The sequence below is a fragment of the Mya arenaria genome, chromosome 5 (genome assembly GCF_026914265.1).
Source record: "Mya arenaria isolate MELC-2E11 chromosome 5, ASM2691426v1".
NCBI lineage: Eukaryota > Metazoa > Mollusca > Bivalvia > Myida > Myidae > Mya > Mya arenaria.
The window spans coordinates 47,451,891-47,472,591 of NC_069126.1; the positions used below are offsets into that span (position 1 = coordinate 47,451,891).

Here is a 20,701-nt window from a genome sequence, read left to right on the forward strand (position 1 = left end):
AACAATTATCAATAACTGAGTGAACAAAACAACTACCCTTTGGAAAATTAAATTATTTTTATAGCTTTTGAAAGGGGGGGGGGAGTTTTTGTAGGGGTTGCTAAGTAAAAAGGTAAGTGTAAGTGTGGTTTTTCTCAGCCCAATTAACATTATGCCTAATATTAATAGTTTGGCAAATACTGTTCATTAAGTATGAGTGAAACATTGAACATGACACAAATCATGTTTTGAAAACTGTGGGTGCCAATGAAAAAAACACAGCTACTGACTTCCACAATGATTCTTCCAGCAGCAAAGTATGTGTCTGGAAAAATAATCATGGGGCTTCAGCACTAAAATCGGAGCCAATCACTGGATGTGGTCGTTATCTTAGACCTATTAAAATACCCTCTGACGGTAATGGTAGCCATTTTCACGAAAATTAACTGCCAGGCGTGTAATTAGCATCTACAGAAGACCTCCATGTTTATCTTCTTTAACAGCTTGGAAACAAAGGTATCAATTTTACAAAAATTACAAACCTTTTGGCGAATCTCTGCTCTGGAATATTTCCATTCTTTGATCTTTGATACAATTATTGTTTATATAAACCAGATATCAAACGATATTTCTATAAATTCTAAAAATATTCCAGCTATTCCCACGTCATGTAAATAAAATATAAGATACTGCTGAATAATGTTTTATTTTACGTTTTATTATCAAGCAGAAATATTCTTTCATTCAGCAAAAATTGCAAAAGTTCATTTATATAAGCAAATTACATTACCGGATCAGGGAGAATCGAGCGTCATGGTTATTGTGCTTATACTACAAAGAATGGACCATATGTATATCATAATTTTGATGATTCCTTTTGACCTATTCGCAGTCTTTTATTATATCTGGAATATATTTTGTTTACCAGCTTGTTTGCTTCTGTAGCTCTGTAAGTTCTTAAATTAATTTTATACTGGGAAATCATTTGTATATTCGGCGGCATGAAATTTTGTGGTTCGAAAAAGGATATATTTGTGGGTACATTAATTTTGTGGATTATTTTTTTGTTCTATTATATTACACTGCTTATTGATAACAAGCATACTCTCCTAAAATACATTCCCGTTTGCCTCCCTTTAAAGTTTTAATAAATATTCAACAGATCAACACAGTGTGAAAGTGTGATTAGCTAATACTGCACTCTATGTTTACAACGGTCACCATTTTGCAAACAAAAACTGAATCCATGTGCGGATGTTCCATAGGCGGACCTCAATCGATAATTGGCCCGGGCTGCAAAACTGCTAAGTGCCAAGTCTTGCAAATAACCACGGAAACCCTGAAGAAATGTGTTACTATATATAGGATTGCCAGCCCAAAGAAAGTCTCCAAAATGAATTTCCCAGGAACATTTATGATTTTACAGTAATTCAAGGTGCACCCTGCTGCACACTCTGAGCCTACATTATACTGAACAAAAGCAGGCTATAAAATACCTGGTGCCATATTCATAAACATCTTAAGTCATTTCCTAAATTAAATTGTTTTCCTAAGTTTAGTACCTGACTGATATGATATAAAAATGTAATGATATCTATAATTCTTTATTTTCATCAATTGTATGTAATATACTTCATTTTATGTTAAAAACACTTGTACTTCTCTATAGGCTAAATGGCAATGAATTTTTAAGGAAGACTTAAGTAACGAAATGTTTATAACATGGTTTCCCATTTATATATGTACAACTTCTTTTTGACTGGTCTATGCAAAATCTTGACTTGTTCACTTGAAATAAAGTATGCACTCCAATTATGTTGCAATGTGAGTACTATGTACACTACCAGCCACACGTTTTTTTTGCATTTTTCTCACATCGCTGCAATTTTCACTAACCGCAGATGTCATCTTTTAAATATGATTTTCACTATATCGCCGCGATATTAGCATACCTCCCACCACATTTATTTCTATAATTTCCCCCACGTTCCACCGTGTCGAGTCAACGCTATACGCGGCATCGCAAGGGGTTTATTAATGGTAATTAAGGTAGCATTCAATTATCTGAAGGCTACTTCTTTGTCCCCGTCCTATAAATATAGTTCTAGACAGTTTTATAAAAACTCATACAAACTTGACCCATAATCTACAAATCACTTTATTCGTAATCAAGCATAGTTTAATGTCTGAAAATTATGCTTTGCGACTGTGATAGTTTTCAGACACTATTGTCACTGTATTCGCACTAATCTAGGTTTGTATGCCTTTGTTAAACCTGTGTGAAAGTGAATAACACTATATTGAATAAAACTGCCAACATTTTCCATTATTTTAATATGGTTTGTGTTGTGTCTTTACTTTGCCTACTAATAGCAACACCTTTTCTTTGAAAAACACCTGACACTTTAGAACAACTTGATCCTTCATTTCCAGTATATGTCCATAATTATGGGACACTGCAACCATAATTATTATATTCATAAAGAGGGCAATGAATTAAAAACATAAAAATCAAATTTAAAACAACAATGTGCATTGATAATTTTTTAAATGAAAACTAAATTCAATTTTGTTTTAGTAATTTTGACACTTACAAAATTGTACAATTTACTAGATGTTCTTCCAACAAAGCGAAAACAAACAGAGCTGCTGGTACAAACTCTTCCTTAAGGCGACGAAAGCCCTTTTGCAGGAACATTTTAGTATCAATTTACTTTAACAAACACTAAATATTCAAGCGACATATTTTTCAAGTTTCGCGGGTGAAAGTCGTTCTGCGAGCATGGTACAATTAAGAATCTTCTATTTGTACTTACGGTACCTGCATATCGCTTCAAGCGGCATTACGTCGATATGCTGCGTGCATGTTTGTCAGATGTCATATGTGGTAGCAGCAGATGAAAGCTGTGATAATGTGCACTACCGCATTGGCTAATGCAAAAAATATCTGTGCAATATACCGCAAAACGCAATTTCACCCACGGTGGCAATGTGTTATTCCCAAAAAAACTTGTGGCTGGTAGTGTACATAATATTTCTCCCACCTCAGATAAGTAGATCCAATAATTCAACCATGCTAGATATTCTTTTTTCCCACCTCAGATAAGTAGATCCAATAATTTAACCATGCTAGATATCCTTATCTTGCCCACGGGCGAAGATAAAATGCCCGTATGGAACTCCTTTTACCACATTGTAATTACCTCCCTTGTTGAAGACTGTCGTCAGTAGCATCAAGGAAATCTTGTCTTATGGTAATATTTTGAACGCTTATTAATTATTTCTCGCTTCAAATGTCACCATAAAACAGTTTTCACGCACCATTCAAGAAATAATGCTTCATTCTCCTTAGAACTATTTAAAAAGACCGATTTGACTATTAACATTAACTGAATCACTGCGCGTATATCCATGACAACCACATGCTATCGCATATCCATACGCAATTATTTTCACTAAGCAAAAAGAGTTCCAGCAAAAAATACATTTTTACCTAATTTTGTTTAACTGAGGTGGGAGAAAAAGCATCTACCATAGCCGCTCCCATAAGATAGGACCAGCCGACCCTCGCGCATGGTGTTTTGCGGAAACTCGGTAAACCTCGTTTCCGCAAAACACCCTACGCTCGGGTCGGAATGAACCTATCTTACACTCTCGGCCATGGAAGATACTTATAATCTTGCCCACCGGCGAAGATAAAATGCCCGTATGGAATTCCTTTTTTATGGTCACCACATTGTAATTGCCTCCCTTGTTGAAGACTGTCGTCTGTAGCGAATCATGGAAACCTTGTCTTGTGGCAATATTTAGAACGCTAGTTAATTATTTCTCGCTTCAAATGTCACCAGAAAACAGTTTTCACGCACCTTTTAAGAAATAATGCTTTACTCTTCTTAGAACTATTTAAAGACTGATCAGACCATTTACATACTCTGAATCACTGCGCGAATATCCATGACAACCACGAGTTATCGCATATCCGTACGCAATTATTTTCACTAAGCACAAAAGAGTTCCAGCAAAAAGATACATGTTTACTTAATTTTGTTTAACTGAGGTGAGAGAAAAAGCATCTACCATAGCCGCTCATGTAAGATAGGTTCATCCCGACCCTACGCTCGGGTCGGAATGAACCTTTCTTTCACTCTTGGTCATGGAAGATACTTATAATCTAGGTCTGTAGATCTGGGCATAGATATGGGCATAAAACATCTTAAGTCAATTCTTATTTTCAGTTGATTTCCTAAGATTTTCATGGTCAGATTGAAAGAAATGTAACAGTGACTTAAACATTTAACTGATGGGTTTTTTTTACATTAAATTTAAATTTAATTTAAATTTCCTATGTATACCCTGGTCTTAACTATTAAATTAGAAATGAAAACAGAAATTATGTAACCATTGGTCTGTTATTTCTTTCTTTTGTGGTGAATTCAATGTAAATTCTGGTTGCATCAATTCTTGAGAGAGAGATTTCTTATGAAATTAGCATCAATCAAAGTCACTTAAATCCCATTGTGAGTTAAAATTACTTTGAAATTAAATGATTAACACACAGTTTTCACCAGAATTTCTCCCCTTTAATCAATTACTTTTCTCTTGAAACAGTCATTTGAAACTTGGAGTTTATTGACTTCTAAAAGAAATTTCAGCATTAGTTTTTAGAGCTTTTAGAGCTCTTATTGCACATTCTGTAAATTTGCCTCAGACTTCCACTTCGCTATTTAAATGCATGTACATTTGTGTACATATGGACTCCTCTTGATGCACTTCAACACATTACAATGTTCACAATACACAAAAGTAATGCTTATTAGTTTAGTTTTTACTAAAATTATAAGGCGGGCTGGCCTTGCAGAGAAAACACTTGTAGCCTGTAGTTATCATCCTGTCAGTCCATCTGTCCATCTGCCTGCCTGCCTGCCTGCCTGCCTGCCTGCCTGCCTGCCTGCCTGCCTGCCTTCCTGCCTGCCTGCCTGCCTGCCTGCCTGCCTGCCTGCCTGTCTGTAGTAAAATCTGGAGTTTAAGGGTATCATTGACAATACAGTAAAAGATCATATTGTTACTGTGAACAAACCTATAACATATGAAATTGATATCTTTAACAAATCTAAAGTTAAAAAGAAAGAAAAAAGGATTATATAGGGGCTTTTTGGACAAGTTGTGGAACTTTAACTTCAATATTGTCAGATATATGGCCCTTTGTAATGTTATGAAAATGCGGAATATTATTTAACTAATTTTTCACAGAACTTGAAAAGTTTTCAAAGAAATAAAAATCATTACTTTTATAGCACTGTAAACTTGTGTAGTATAAGAACTGTAACCCGGTGTCCCATTGTTACCAAATAACTTCCCTTGAATAGAAAAAATGCTTAATTGCAATGTTAGCACAAAATATTGAAAAAAATGAATGGAAATTAAAAATGTAATAAAAGGCATTACAAGAACCATAACTCTGTGGCCCACTTGCCCTTAATTGTTCTCCTTATAATAATGTTTCAGCAAAGGGATTTACTTTTCATTAGAACATGAACAATATTGTATGGAATAAAATGAGACTTGAAGCAATATTAGATGACAAAGTGATACTGTGAGTGGTACAGGAATCATAACTCTGGTAACAATACGTGTACCAAACTAGCTCCCTTGATTTGATACAAATTTGCTACCTGCTAAATAAGATCTTTAAACACAGCAACAGGGGCATGCAATTTAAAACAAAAACACAACTGTTCTTTTGTTTCCAAATTACCTCCTTTGTTAAGTAAGTATGTTGATGGAAAGGGAAAATGATATCACTTGAACTTAGTTAATGGCAATATAGTTGAACCCAAATGTATAACCATAACTCTGTCATCCATATTCCAAAAGTTAACTTCCTTGATATCAGGTGTGTTTTAGAAAGTCTTTATTGATATTACTTTCGCCTGGGGAAGATGGGGATGTGGTCTAGTACACTTCACTTTTGTAACCATATTTATTGATAATCAAAACCCCTTCATTAACTTTCACACATGGTAACTGAAAAAAAGAACATTGAATAAAATGCAAATCACAGAAAATGTTGAGTATAAATGAGACACATTTTATCATCCTGATTGACTTAATAGTATGCTATGCCTTCAAACTGCTCCAACTGTTAAATATGCATTAATTCAGGGCCCTTATCACATCCTGTGATATGACTAGATTCTTTAAGCATGATTTTGACAAAAACTGATAGCTTATAGAATCACAGGCAAGTCTGTTTCCTTGTAGAGAACAGTATGTGAAAGTCCCTGTGGTAGGGATTGATCGAGCCCACAACATCTTAGGTGAGAGGCAAACACCTATTCCTCTGGATCACTCTCACCCTTAATGTTCTTCAAAGTTTTATTGAAGACAAAAAGTGAAAAAAAAGTGTTATGATGTTTTTGCCATCATGCGAACACAGAATGGTTGGACATTACTTGGAAACCTTTCAAGATATCTCTTCAAAAGTTAGTACCTCAATACCTTGGTACACATGTTCACATTGACAATAAGCAAATGGAAACCAAGTCACATTACTCAAGCTGAAATGTTTTTTGATATATGCCACCGAATTCTCTTAAAAAGATATGGATGAGCATTGGCTCCCACTTTTAGTGCCCATGTCACAGTACTGCTTTTTTTGTCAATATCATTTTTATTAAATTTGTCTCTGTTAAACAGAATGTTTATCGCACAGCTAAAATTAATATACTATTGTAATGTGCTCGTCAAACAAACAAACATCAGATAGTCGAGCTTTCTGGCGTAATGAAACAAACACCAACAAATACCTTCAGGGAAAAGCATGCTCGACCCTGAAGGGGTCCACTGGTCTTTATATACACTAACTTCTCTATTCTCACATAGCCCGGGCTTTGCTAATTTGCATATTACCAACCAAGTTAACATCCGTACTACGAACGTACTTCTGTTTTATACGAAATATTTTTATGAACGCACATCCGCCTACAGCGGACTGTTACACTATAAACTGTCAGTTGTTAGTGTGACAAGCTTCTTTTACTTAACATCAGTTAATACTATTGTTGTTAATTTCTTATAATTATAATTTTATATCTTATTTCAGGTGCCCTTATAGTAAAAAACAGTTCTGTCAAAGCACTTAAGAAGACATATTTTGGAGGAGGGACGGTGTCAGTCAGCCTGCCAACCCAGCGATTCCATGTGTCAAGGTCATATATCAGTGAAAGGTCAGTAGGTCAAGGTCATATATAGTTTGTAGATGGCATTAAAAAAGGCATACCATTTTGGTGGAATACCATTTCATTAAGCCAGACAACCAAGCCTTTCCATAAAGCCAAGGTCATCAGTAAATGAAAGGTGAGTAGGTCAAGGTCATGAATTATGTAATTAGTAGGCGTGGTTGATCAAATGAGATAAGGAGACTGGGGTCTTTTTATGTTTCCAGTGCTCATGTTGTATTAATATTAATGCAATAAGTGTCATATGTCTGCACTACTGGAAAAATCTCCAATATATTGATCAACTCCCTGATATTAGATATAAGGACATATATCTCCCATGCATCTAACAACCAACTGTGCCTGATGTCTTTTTCATCAAGTTCTTAAGGGAGGCTTAATGCACCAAAGTGCAGTACAGTTTTTGTGCCAGATATATCTTACTTCAATTTCTACTCAATGAATTGGCAAAATATAAACAAATGTATCTTAACTTTAAACAAAAAAAGTTGCAATATTTTCATAGCCTGTAGGGGTCCAAGGCAGTGAGGATAAACTCTAAACATTGACTTGAAATGAAATACCATTAAACATTTTACATGATACTTAGTAGATTAGGAAATTTTGAGTTACAATTCCCATAGATTAAAACAGACAACTGTAAGTTCTTATTAATAGTATTGTAAGTAGAAGCAGTAGCAGCAACAGCAGCAGCAGAAGCAGCAGCATTAGTAGTATAGTAACAGCAGCAGTAACAGTAGTATAATAGTAAAATTAGTAAAGTTACTCCTTAAACACTTTTGTATAAATTTAAATTAAAGTGGCAATATGAGTTTGTTTGTATTTTCCTGTGACAAATATAGTGTGTGAAAAATCATAAAAAAACGTGACTGATTGCTGTATAGCATTTTGTAACACACAGTTTATACATGAATGGATAAAATTGTTTGTTAAAAAGATTAGTACTATTTTAGTACTATTTCCTCAATTTATTTTTACCTAAATTTACAGCTTTTTAGTATACTTATTCTCCCAGGTTTGAAGATGGCACAATTGCTTTTCTGGATATCATAGCGCTGAGACATGGCTTGGATACATTGTTCAAGTTTTTCCCAGGTAAATTATGGAATTGTTAATATGTTCTCATGTCTTTGTTTTTTACTCATCCCCCTCAATTTTTATCTTCCTCAAGTAAACATTTAAATGCAGATTGTGCATACTTGGCTAATTAAATGAAGTGGTTTAAAAGATTGGTAAGTACCTGAAGAATAACAATCATTATTATTTGACAGAGTTTACTTTAGGCTTTTTATTTTTCTAGTGTTATGTTTTGGGAAGAACAATGAAGGGCAATAAATCTGCAGGTTTATTAGCAAAAATCAACTGGAATGCGCCTGAGAAAGAATAGAAACATGTGAAGAACATCAGGACAATACCTATCATTTCAGTTAATGGTGATGTGCCATGTGTGATAACAATGTTCCCAACACTCTTGTACTCATTCCTGTGGTTTGCATGGCATTTTCATTTACATACATTACTTAACGAAGTTTGAAAAATATAATTATTCTCTCAAGTAATTATGACTTGTGACTGTTTTATGATACTATCGCATAATTGAATCATATTATACTGATCTGTAGCGACATACTCAACAACAAGCTCCACAGTCAATCAGTCAGGTCTCCAACCCCACATAGTGCCATTGTGGTGTCTTCCCTTTGCTGTTACTAGTGTTGGGAATCGGTTCCAATTTTACAATCAATAATCGGTTCCACTCAAGTAACCGATTATCGATAGTACAATCGTTTTTTTTAAAATACTAGATAAAACCTAAAGTGAAGTTTTATTCATGCACATTATTAAACTCTTAATCATTATATGCATATACGTTATGTCTATGATTGAAGTTATTAAGTGTTATATCAAAAATAGTTCATTTTTACTTGCTCATTGTGGCTTGCATCTGCCAATTTGTTAAAGATAACGTCTGAACACTTACTTATATTTTTTTTCAATTTTTTTCGATGATTGATTATAACCAAATACAATCGATTGTCACCGATTTCAGGCCCAACCAATCGATTTTCGATTATAATCGATCATCGGAACATCACTAGCTGTAACTAGTCATTGCTGTCATGCATATCACATCATGGTTTTCAAATTCCCACGACTCAGATAATAATACCTTTATTTCAAATATTTTTATCTCTCATGTATCTTTTAACTTAAACAAGCTGACATGACAATGAGGAATTATATCTTAAAAACTAAGCTATTTTGTGTACTTGTCAGCAGATATCTGTTCTTATCAAGGGAGATCAATGAGTAGGAGATCGGTCATTACAGGCAGTTTGTTTATTTTGAACTTTTTACGACCTTTAACCATTGTGACAGGCAGTTTTTTAATATTTCCCACAAACTTAAAATGTTCAATGTCTGTCACTATAATATGACATGAGAGTGTCTGGAGAAATGTCAAAATATGTCAACAAATTACAGGTGGTATGGCAGATATATCAGAGTTGACCTTCACCTTGGCCCAGTATTTCCACCACAAGTTGACCTCCTGTTACCATGGTAGTGGTTGCCAGGTTGCAGAGGTCTACTGTGATGGAGGATTTCAAGACGCGCACACCCAGGGAGCCATTGTTAGCTTCAACCTTCTCAGAGCTAATGGAAAATATATTGGCTTTGCTGAGGTACTACATAAAACCAATAATATTTCTGTATACAACATGATATCTGACAACATGTCTGATTTGATTTAATTTACACAGTTGATTTAGAATTCAAAGTATACAGACATTTGTATTATCATTAAGTGACCTTGGAGTCCAAACTGGTGAGCTGTTCAGGGAACCAGGATATACAACTCCTCTAGTTTTGCTTGTCAGTAACAATGATAACTTCCCTTGGATGTTCCTATTAGCCCACATTTATAAACATACTTTCCCCGGGGCTAAGGTGCCATCATGAAGTAGACTTATCAAAATAAAGCCAACTTTTAAGAGCTTTCTTCCATTACACCTAAATATCACCCGATTGGTTATTCTTGTTGGACAAGTTTAGCCGATTATTTGTTATGTATATAGAATCACTTACTCTTTTTTGCTGTTGAGTTTCCTTTTATAATGATGCAGTCAAGTGCCCTCATGTAGAGTGTGGGCTCGTGGGTTCAATCCTCCACAGATGCAACTTGTGCAGTTGGTTACATTTGAGCCCAACATTAACAGCTTGTGTTGCACCATAAGCCTCAAGGTCAATGCAAGTGGACCTTGGTCTATAAAATTTGAGAATGAATTTCTGAATGCAGGGAGAAAGTGTAACCAGGAATTTATTATGAATATCTGTGACAACAGGCGCAAATTAGCTTAAACATTAACACAAGCATGCTTTATTTACTGCACTAAAGATGCTCATATCACTGTGAAATAATAATCATGCTCTAGTGCAGGGCGCTTAGGATCAAAATGATGCTTACTTATCAAATTATCAAATGAGTAGCACCCAATTGTTCATTCTAGGCCTATGGGTTTGCCCACTTGTATGCTATCAGTGTAACTGCTTTAGCATTTGAACCTGTCAGAATTTAGCCCATCCTATAGGGATATCTATCATAGCACCTAACTGTAACCTAAATTCTAGTTTGCGTGATAGAAATATTGCCTATCCTAAAGGGGATGTCATAGCACCTAACTGTTACCTAAATTCTAGTTTGCGTGATAGAAATATTGCCCATCCTAAAGGGGATGTCATAGCACCTAACTGTTACCTAAATTCTAGTTTGCGTGATAGAAATATTGCCTATCCTAAAGGGGATGTCATAGCACCTAACTGTTACCTAAATTCTAGTTTGCGTGATAGAAATATTGCCCATCCTAAAGGGGATATTTATCATAGCACCTAACTGTTACCTGAATTCTAGGTGCATGATAGAAATATTGCCCATCCTATAGGGATATCTATCATAGCACCTAACTGTTACCTAAATTCTAGGTGCATGATAGAAATATTGCCCATCCTATAGGGATATCTATCATAGCACCTAACTGTTACCTAAATTCTAGGTGCATGATAGAAATATTGCCTATCCTAAAGGCGATGTCTATCATAGCACCTAACTGTTACCTTAATTCTAGGTGCATGATAGAAATATTGCCCATCCTAAAGGCGATGTCTATCATAGCACCTAACTGTTACCTAAATTCTAGTTTGCGTGATAGAAATATTGCCCATCCTAAAGGGGATATCTATCATAGCACCTAACTGTTACCTTAATTCTAGGTTGCATGATAGAAATATTGCCTATCCTAAAGGCGATGTCTATCATAGCACCTAACTGTTACCTTAATTCTAGGTGCATGATAGAAATATTGCCCATCCTAAAGGCGATGTCTATCATAGCACCTAACTGTTACCTTAATTCTAGGTTGCATGATAGAAATATTGCCTATCCTAAAGGCGATGTCTATCATAGCACCTAACTGTTACCTTAATTCTAGGTGCATGATAGAAGTATTGCCTATCCTAAAGGCGATGTCTATCATAGCACCTAACTGTTACCTTAATTCTAGGTGCATGATAGAAATATTGCCCATCCTAAAGGGGATATCTATCATAGCACCTTACTGTTACCTGAATTCTAGGTTGCATGATAGAAATATTGCCCATCCTAAAGGCGATGTCTATCATAGCACCTAACTGTTACCTAAATTCTAGTTTGCGTGATAGAAATATTGCCCATCCTAAAGGGGATATCTATCATAGCACCTAACTGTTACCTTAATTCTAGGTGCATGATAGAAATATTGCCCATCCTAAAGGCGATGTCTATCATAGCACCTAACTATTACCTAAATTCTAGTTTGCGTGATAGAAATATTGCCCATCCTAAAGGCGATGTCTATCATAGCACCTAACTGTTACCTAAATTCTAGGTTGCATGATAGAAATATTGCCCATCCTAAAGGGGATGTCTATCATAGCACCTAACTGTTACCTTAATTCTAGGTGCATGATAGAAATATTGCCCATCCTAAAGGGGATATCTATCATAGCACCTAACTGTTACCTTAATTCTAGGTGCATGATAGAAATATTGCCCATCCTAAAGGCGATGTCTATCATAGCACCTAACTGTTACCTTAATTCTAGGTGCATGATAGAAATATTGCCCATCCTAAAGGGGATATCTATCATAGCACCTAACTGTTACCTTAATTCTAGGTTGCATGATAGAAATATTGCCCATCCTAAAGGGGATGTCTATCATAGCACCTAACTATTACCTTAATTCTAGGTGCATGATAGAAATATTGCCCATCCTAAAGGGGATATTTATCATAGCACCTAACTATTACCTTAATTCTAGGTGCATGATAGAAATATTGCCCATCCTAAAGGGGATATCTATCATAGCACCTAACTGTTACCTTAATTCTAGGTGCATGATAGAAATATTGCCCATCCTAAAGGCGATGTCTATCATAGCACCTAACTGTTACCTTAATTCTAGGTGCATGATAGAAATATTGCCAATCCTAAAGGGGATATCTATCATAGCACCTAACTGTTACCTAAATTCTAGGTTGCATGATAGAAATATTGCCCATCCTATAGGGATATCTATCATAGCACCTAACTGTTACCTTAATTCTAGGTTGCATGATAGAAATATTGCCCATCCTAAAGGGGATATCTATCATAGCACCTAACTGTTACCTAAATTCTAGGTTGCATGATAGAAATATTGCCCATCCTAAAGGGGATATCTATCATAGCACCTAACTGTTACCTTAATTCTAGGTTGCATGATAGAAATATTGCCCATCCTAAAGGGGATATCTATCATAGCACCTAACTGTTACCTTAATTCTAGGTTGCATGATAGAAATATTGCCCATCCTAAAGGGGATGTCTATCATAGCACCTAACTGTTACCTTAATTCTAGGTGCATGATAGAAATATTGCCCATCCTAAAGGGGATATCTATCATAGCACCTAACTATTACCTTAATTCTAGGTGCATGATAGAAATATTGCCCATCCTGTAGGGATATTTATCATAGCACCTAACTGTTACCTGAATCCTAGGTGCATGATAGAAATATTGCCCATCCTAAAGGGGATATGTATCTTAACACCTAACTGTTACCTGAATCCTAGGTGCATGATAGAAATATTGCCCATCCTAAAGGGGATATTTATCATAACACCTAACTGTTACCTTAATTCTAGGTTGCATGATAGAAATATTGCCCATCCTAAAGGGGATATCTATCATAGCACCTAACTGTTACCTGAATTCTAGGTTGCATGATAGAAATATTGCCCATCCTAAAGGGGATATCTATCATAGCACCTAACTGTTACCTGAATTCTAGGTGCATGATAGAAATATTGCCCATCCTATAGGGATATGTATCTTAACACCTAACTGTTACCTGAATTCTAGGTGCATGATAGAAATATTGCCCATCCTAAAGGGGATATTTATCATAGCACCTAACTGTTACCTAAATTCTAGGTTGCATGATAGAAATATTGCCCATCCTAAAGGGGATATGTATCTTAACACCTAACTGTTACCTGAATTCTAGGTGCATGATAGAAATATTGCCCATCCTAAAGGGGATATGTATCATAGCACCTAACTGTTACCTTAATTCTAGGTTGCTGATAGAAATATTGCCCATCTATAGGGATATTTATCATAGCACCTAACTGTTACCTGAATTCTAGGTGCATGATAGAAATATTGCCCATCTATAGGGATATCTATCATAACACCTAACTGTTACCTGAATTCTAGGTTGATGATAGAAATATTGCCCATCTTAAAGGGGATGTCTATCATAGCACCTAACTGTTACCTGAATTCTAGGTGCATGATAGAAATATTGACCATCTTAAAGGGGATGTCTATCATAGCACCTAACTGATAGGTAAATTCTACTTTGTGTGATAGAAATATTGCCCATCCTAAAGGGGATATGTATCATAGCACCTAACTGTTACCTTAATTCTAGGTTGCTGATAGAAATATTGCCCATCTATAGGGATATTTATCATAGCACCTAACTGTTACCTTAATTCTAGGTGCATGATAGAAATATTGCCCATCTATAGGGATATCTATCATAACACCTAACTGTTACCTGAATTCTAGGTTGATGATAGAAATATTGCCCATCTTAAAGGGGATGTCTATCATAGCACCTAACTGTTACCTGAATTCTAGGTGCATGATAGAAATATTGACCATCTTAAAGGGGATGTCTATCATAGCACCTAACTGTTACCTGAATTCTAGATTGCTGATAGAAATATTGCCCATCCTAAAGGGGATGTCTATCATAGCACCTAACTGTTACCTGAATCCTAGGTTGATGATAGAAATATTGCCCATCCTAAAGGGGATGTCTATCATAGCACCTAACTGTTACCTGAATTCTAGGTGCATGATAGAAATATTGCCCATCTATAGGGATATCTATCTTAACACCTAACTGTTACCTGAATTCTAGGTTGATGATAGAAATATTGCCCATCCTGTAGGGATATCTATCATAGCACCTTACTGTTACCTGAATTCTAGGTGCATGATAGAAATATTGCCCATCTATAGGGATATTTATCATAGCACCTAACTGTTACCTGAATCCTAGGTTGATGATAGAAATATTGCCCATCCTGTAGGGATATCTATCATAGCACCTAACTGTTACCTAAATTCTAGGTGCATGATAGAAATATTGCCCATCCTATAGGGATATTTATCATAGCACCTAACTGTTACCTGAATTCTAGGTTGATGATAGAAATATTGCCCATCCTATAGGGATATTTATCATAGCACCTAACTGTTACCTGAATCCTAGGTTGATGATAGAAATATTGCCCATCCTGTAGGGATATCTATCATAGCACCTAACTGTTACCTAAATTCTAGGTGCATGATAGAAATATTGCCCATCTATAGGGATATTTATTATAGCACCTAACTGTTACCTGAATTCTAGGTGCACGATAGAAATATTGCCCATCTATAGGGATATTTATCATAGCACCTAACTGTTACCTGAATTCTAGGTGCACGATAGAAATATTGCCCATCTATAGGGATATTTATTATAGCACCTAACTGTTACCTGAATTCTAGGTGCACGATAGAAATATTGCCCATCTATAGGGATATCTATCATAGCACCTAACTGTTACCTAAATTTTAGGTTGATGATAGAAATATTTCCCATCTTTAGGGATATTTATCATAGCACCTAACTGTTACCTGAATTCTAGGTGCATGATAGAAATATTGCCCATCCTATAGGGATATTTATCATAGCACCTAACTGTTACCTGAATTCTAGGTGCATGATAGAAATATTGCCCATCCTATAGGGATATTTATCATAGCACCTAACTGTTACCTAAATTTTAGGTGCATGATAGAAATATTGCCCATCCTATAGGGATATCTATCATAGCACCTAACTGTTACCTGAATTCTAGGTGCACGATAGAAATATTGCCCATCTATAGGGATATTTATCATAGCACCTAACTGTTACCTGAATTCTAGGTGCATGATAGAAATATTGCCCATCCTATAGGGATATCTATCATAGCACCTAACTGTTACCTAAATTTTAGGTTGATGTTAGAAATATTGCCCATCCTGTAGGGATATTTATCATAGCACCTAACTGTTACCTGAATTCTAGGTTGATGTTAGAAATATTGCCCATCCTAAAAGGGATGTCTATTATAGCTCCTAACTGTTACCTGTCTGTTTGTTTTAGGTGGACAAGTTAGCCCAGCTATACAGTATCCATCTGAGAACTGGTTGCTTCTGTAACATGGGGGCATGTCAGAAGTACCTCCGGCTCACCGACACACAAATCAGGGAAAACTTTGATGTAAGTGTGTATTATGTCATAAGCATTTTAATCTTACATGTTTTCATAGAAAGAATCCTGGTATTGTTACAGCAGGGTGTGGTCATAGAGTCGTTGTATTTTTACATTGGGGTTGGGTCATTGTCGTCATTCAGAGACTTTATAGTCTTGTAAGCTACATTAGTTGTAATCAAATGGATTTCTGAAAAGTTTAATTGTAGGTAAGCTGGTTAGAAATGCAATAAAGTGTCCATCTCTAGCCATGGAACAAATGTGAGCACTCATCTGTTCTTTTTCAGTCAAAATAGGGGCATTACTTGACATTTATTATAGCCAGAACTATAGGCCTTGTTATACATTTGCAAAATATCTATGGCAACATGTGTATCAAGTTTCTTTTTAAATTTGAATGATGGTTTTTGAGGATTTGAATGATAAATAAAGCAAGGCCGACAGCAACACTGAAGCTATGACAATATCTGTAAATATGTTTTTTCTTCTTCAAGGCTGAATAATGGTCACATATTTGATCAGCCAAAGCGAATGAATGAGTGAATATTAATTTTAAATGTAAAATGTTTGAAACTTTTCAGGCAGGTCATGTGTGTGGTGATGACAAAGACCTTCTGGATGGACGACCTACAGGGGCTGTGCGGGTGTCGTTTGGTTATATGTCTACTCTGGAAGATGCCCAGAAATGCCTTCAGTTCATTGTTGACTGCTTCATGGAGAGAACAGATAAACCAGTCTACTGGAGTGGGGAAATTTGAAACCAGACAAATCTTTAGATGAACAAATGCAAAGAAATGAAGAAAGTGTGGGCTTTACTCAGGAATTTGATGTCTCTTTTGGTACTAAAGATGAAGAAAGCAGATCATTGTTCATTCCAGAATCTATCCATGAGAAGACTAATGATACTTTAATTGCTAAAAAAAATACAGTTAACACCAAGGTACAAGAAATGCAAGGAAAGAATTGTGCTCATATTATAAAACAGAAACCAACAGCTGAAGAAAAATCTTACAGAACATTTAACAAAGATAATACAAAAGAGCATGAAAAAGAAGAAATCAATGAAACAGATTTGGAAGTGTTCTATGATACAACTGAAGGCTGCGTTCTCACTGACATTTTCTTATATCCAGTCAAATCCTGCGCTGCATTTAAGGTAACTGTGTTGTTGGTCTTATTTGCATGTGTAAAACCTGTATGATATTATTTCTAGAAACATTTGATTATTGCATACGGGGTATTTATTGTCATAAGCAGGTGTATTAGCATTAGCCCATACTGACCAAGTTCTTAACATTGTTACAAACATAGCAGAGATAAATATTTAAACATATATATTTGATGTAATTTGTAGGCATTTTATTTTAGAAGTAATGATAATCATAGTAACCGGTATTTACAAGTACAGAAATATAATACATGCTTTTAAGCAAGGATATCTTGTTTTTATTTCTTACATCAAATAAATTTGGCCATAACCAGAAAGAGGTTAGGTGTACTGGGAATGAAAGAATGTCATGGAAACTGGTATACATACATGAGGTCACTGCCATTTATGAAGCCGACCATTTTCTTACTTTTCAGGTTGATAGATGGCCTGTGTCAGACAGAGGCTTACTTTATGACAGAGAGTGGATGATCGTCACGGAAACCGGTATTGCCATGAGTCAAAAGAGGGAATATAGACTTTGTCTTCTCAAGCCTTCTATTGACCTTGAACACGGCCTGCTCACCCTGGACTTCCCTGGTAGATGTTGTCTTATTCTCGATATAAGCTACATATTACAGCCGCAAATTGTGTAGAGTTAGACATCTTTAATTGTTAATGAGAAATTTGTCTTGCTAATGGAGATGTCCAGATCCCCAATAAATATTAACACAGTACACCAGTCCACTGATCAACACTATGTACAGTTAATAGGGACTGTACTGCTGATGGAGTGCATTCCCTTCAAATGACTTGTTAGTCAGTGGACCAGAGTACTGTGTTGAGATGTTTTTGGGATACATTTGGAAACTTGAATAAATTCCGTCAACTATACGCATGTTCAGATAAGAATTCTGATTGTTATTGAAAGGTACAGGGTTATCTGCATGACTTTGTTGAAACTTTTCATTTGGGTACTTTTCTTGGCATGTTTTTTGTACTCCATACATCAATCAAATCAAAGATGTTGAGCTTACAATGTAAGTCTATTTAGGCCTTTCAAGATGTTCTTACATTTTTAAACTTCAGTTATGCATATTTATTTTATGTTGTATCATTGGTCGGAGTGACCCCTTTGATAAATCTGAAGAAAAAATAAATTATTTAGGTTTAATGTCACTTAATGTATTTTTGGTCATACAACACCAAAGCTTGAGGTCATTCCTATCAAATGACTGAGTCTTATGCGGCAGCATGCAAAAATATTTACCTCTGCCATAACTCAAGGTATTCAAGGAAACTTGGTACGTAAGTTGCAAGTGACAACACTCACATGTAAATCAAGGCTCATAACTCATGTTTTAATAATTGTTTAGTTGTGCCCTGTTTTCATCTGAAAATACACACACATTTGCCCATGTTGACGAACATTCTTCAAGTTCAAGTGTCAAAGTGATAATACATACGGAAATGCACTGCTTATGTTAAACAACAAGGCTCTGCCAAATTGAAAAAGAATACTGGTACAATGAAAATGAGATTGTTTGCTCCACAGCACTCTTGTTACAATCAACCGCTCAACAAGGGATTAAAATCAAATTTCACTGAATTTATGACAAGGTTGTTAAGAACCAAATTGACAATGTCTGCAAAATGATTTGTCTGTTTTTATTATTGCAGAAATGGAGAGCATACATCTTGCATTGGCACAGGAGGGAGATGTCGCAGAATCCAGTATGTGCAACAGCAAGGTTTGCGGAGATAGGTACACTTAAACATTCAATGTCTTTGTGCTGCTGTTAAACAATGTTAAACCGTGTGTGAAAACATCCGGTCAGTGCACGGTAAGTGAAGTCTGAAGACCTTCAGAATTATCTGTGCACTGACCAAATAATTTCATGTACTTAATTTTTATATTTACAGGCATTGTTTGCAGATTTTCTCCAGGAGAATCCAACCACAATGTTGAAAATAGCACTTTCAATATAATTGTACGTACATGTAGTATGAAATCTGCTGCTACAACAGCAGTTGCATCAATGTCACATTCACTTTACCATGACAAAATGTGGTTTGACCAATCACAAGTGTTGTTCTTGCACTATCATAGGTATTCCAAAAATGGTTCCCCTCATTGGATATATGATATATTCATCTGAAAAACTGCAATAGGGGTGGAAATTTTGCTTATTGAAACTTGTGAGAATTATATGCATCGTTTTCGTTACAGTTTTGAAGTGATTTAATGGCATTGATTTAGCAGTTTTAGACATAAAGAATCAGATTTACGATATTTTGAAAAAAATTGTGACAAAACTTATTAAGATTCTTAAAGAAAAGAAGAAAAATAAGTATGGTGGCTGATTTCTGCCATCTTGTTCTGGTGTTTTCCAAACGACAAATACTGTAGCCCCACAAACACTCAAACATATGAATCCAGCTCGTATCAAAATCTGGTCTTCTTGTGCTCTTATTTTGTCGTTCTGTCATTTTGGCGGTGCACAAACTTCCTAGAAGAATAAATAAATAATCATCAATACAACAAATGCTGTCATTCAGTAGAAATCAGTGCTGTAATGTGTTGCTCATTTTTTGAAGCAAAAAAGCCAAACTGTTCTGCAAAGAAGAGAAAAAAAACAACTTATTAAGCACAAATTGTCAGCTTATTAAACTTCAGAGTTTCTAGTATAGGCTATGGCAATGCTTATCTGCAGACTGGTTGAGTAAAACTGCCATTTTGGTTGTAGACTGGTACAGATGTTATCTTGTGCAATACAGCAATGACTTATTATTTAACTTTCAACACAGGGTGTCTAGCTCTGACTGTGGGGACGCTGTAGCAGATTGGTTGAGTGAGGCCCTGTGTCGTCCTGGTTGTAGACTAGTCCATCAAACAGCCAATGATGCAAGAACCTCGAAACTGAAAAGTTCCAGTGATGGTAGGATTGATATAAGTTTTGCCTCAATTATTAAAAGAATAAGGAGGGTACTCACATGTAAACATACATTTGTACCTTTGTAATGTTTAGTAAGCAAGTTACTGTCATCCATATATCCAATTTTTTGCAACTTTTTTATAGCTTCACTCATTCTTCTTATAATTTGCTGTTGGCAGTCATAACTCCTATTTAAATTCAAATGATGTTTCTTATTTTTGGTCAATATCACACAGGGTATTGTTCTTTTGTTTGCAAATGAATTTTAAGTGCAACTTCTTTAGCCTGTCGATCAACTTCCCATCGGAAAGAAAATGCATGACTGCCACCAAGCAAGTTAGCATGTACCTCCCAGTATCTGATGGAACTAACTACTGAAGAAGCAGGCTCATGCCGGCAGAAAGCATCCATACATGTATAGATAGCACTGGCTCACATTAACTGACAAATTTAATTGTAGTTTTGAATTTTGCTCACAAAAAAGGCCAGTGACAGAATATTCT

General features: G+C 35.6%; 1 protein-coding gene across 1 annotated transcript in view; it reads left to right on the forward strand.

Moving 5' to 3' along the window:
- Positions 1–20,701, forward strand: part of LOC128234555 (molybdenum cofactor sulfurase-like) — a 59,025-nt gene that overhangs the window by 28,495 nt on the left and 9,829 nt on the right. The window contains 9 exon segments of the mRNA XM_052948832.1: positions 7,082–7,205; positions 8,233–8,312; positions 9,702–9,901; positions 16,008–16,124; positions 16,697–16,869; positions 16,872–17,271; positions 17,700–17,862; positions 18,943–19,027; positions 20,071–20,201. Of these exon segments, the coding sequence (XP_052804792.1) occupies positions 7,082–7,205; positions 8,233–8,312; positions 9,702–9,901; positions 16,008–16,124; positions 16,697–16,869; positions 16,872–17,271; positions 17,700–17,862; positions 18,943–19,027; positions 20,071–20,201 (1,473 nt within the window).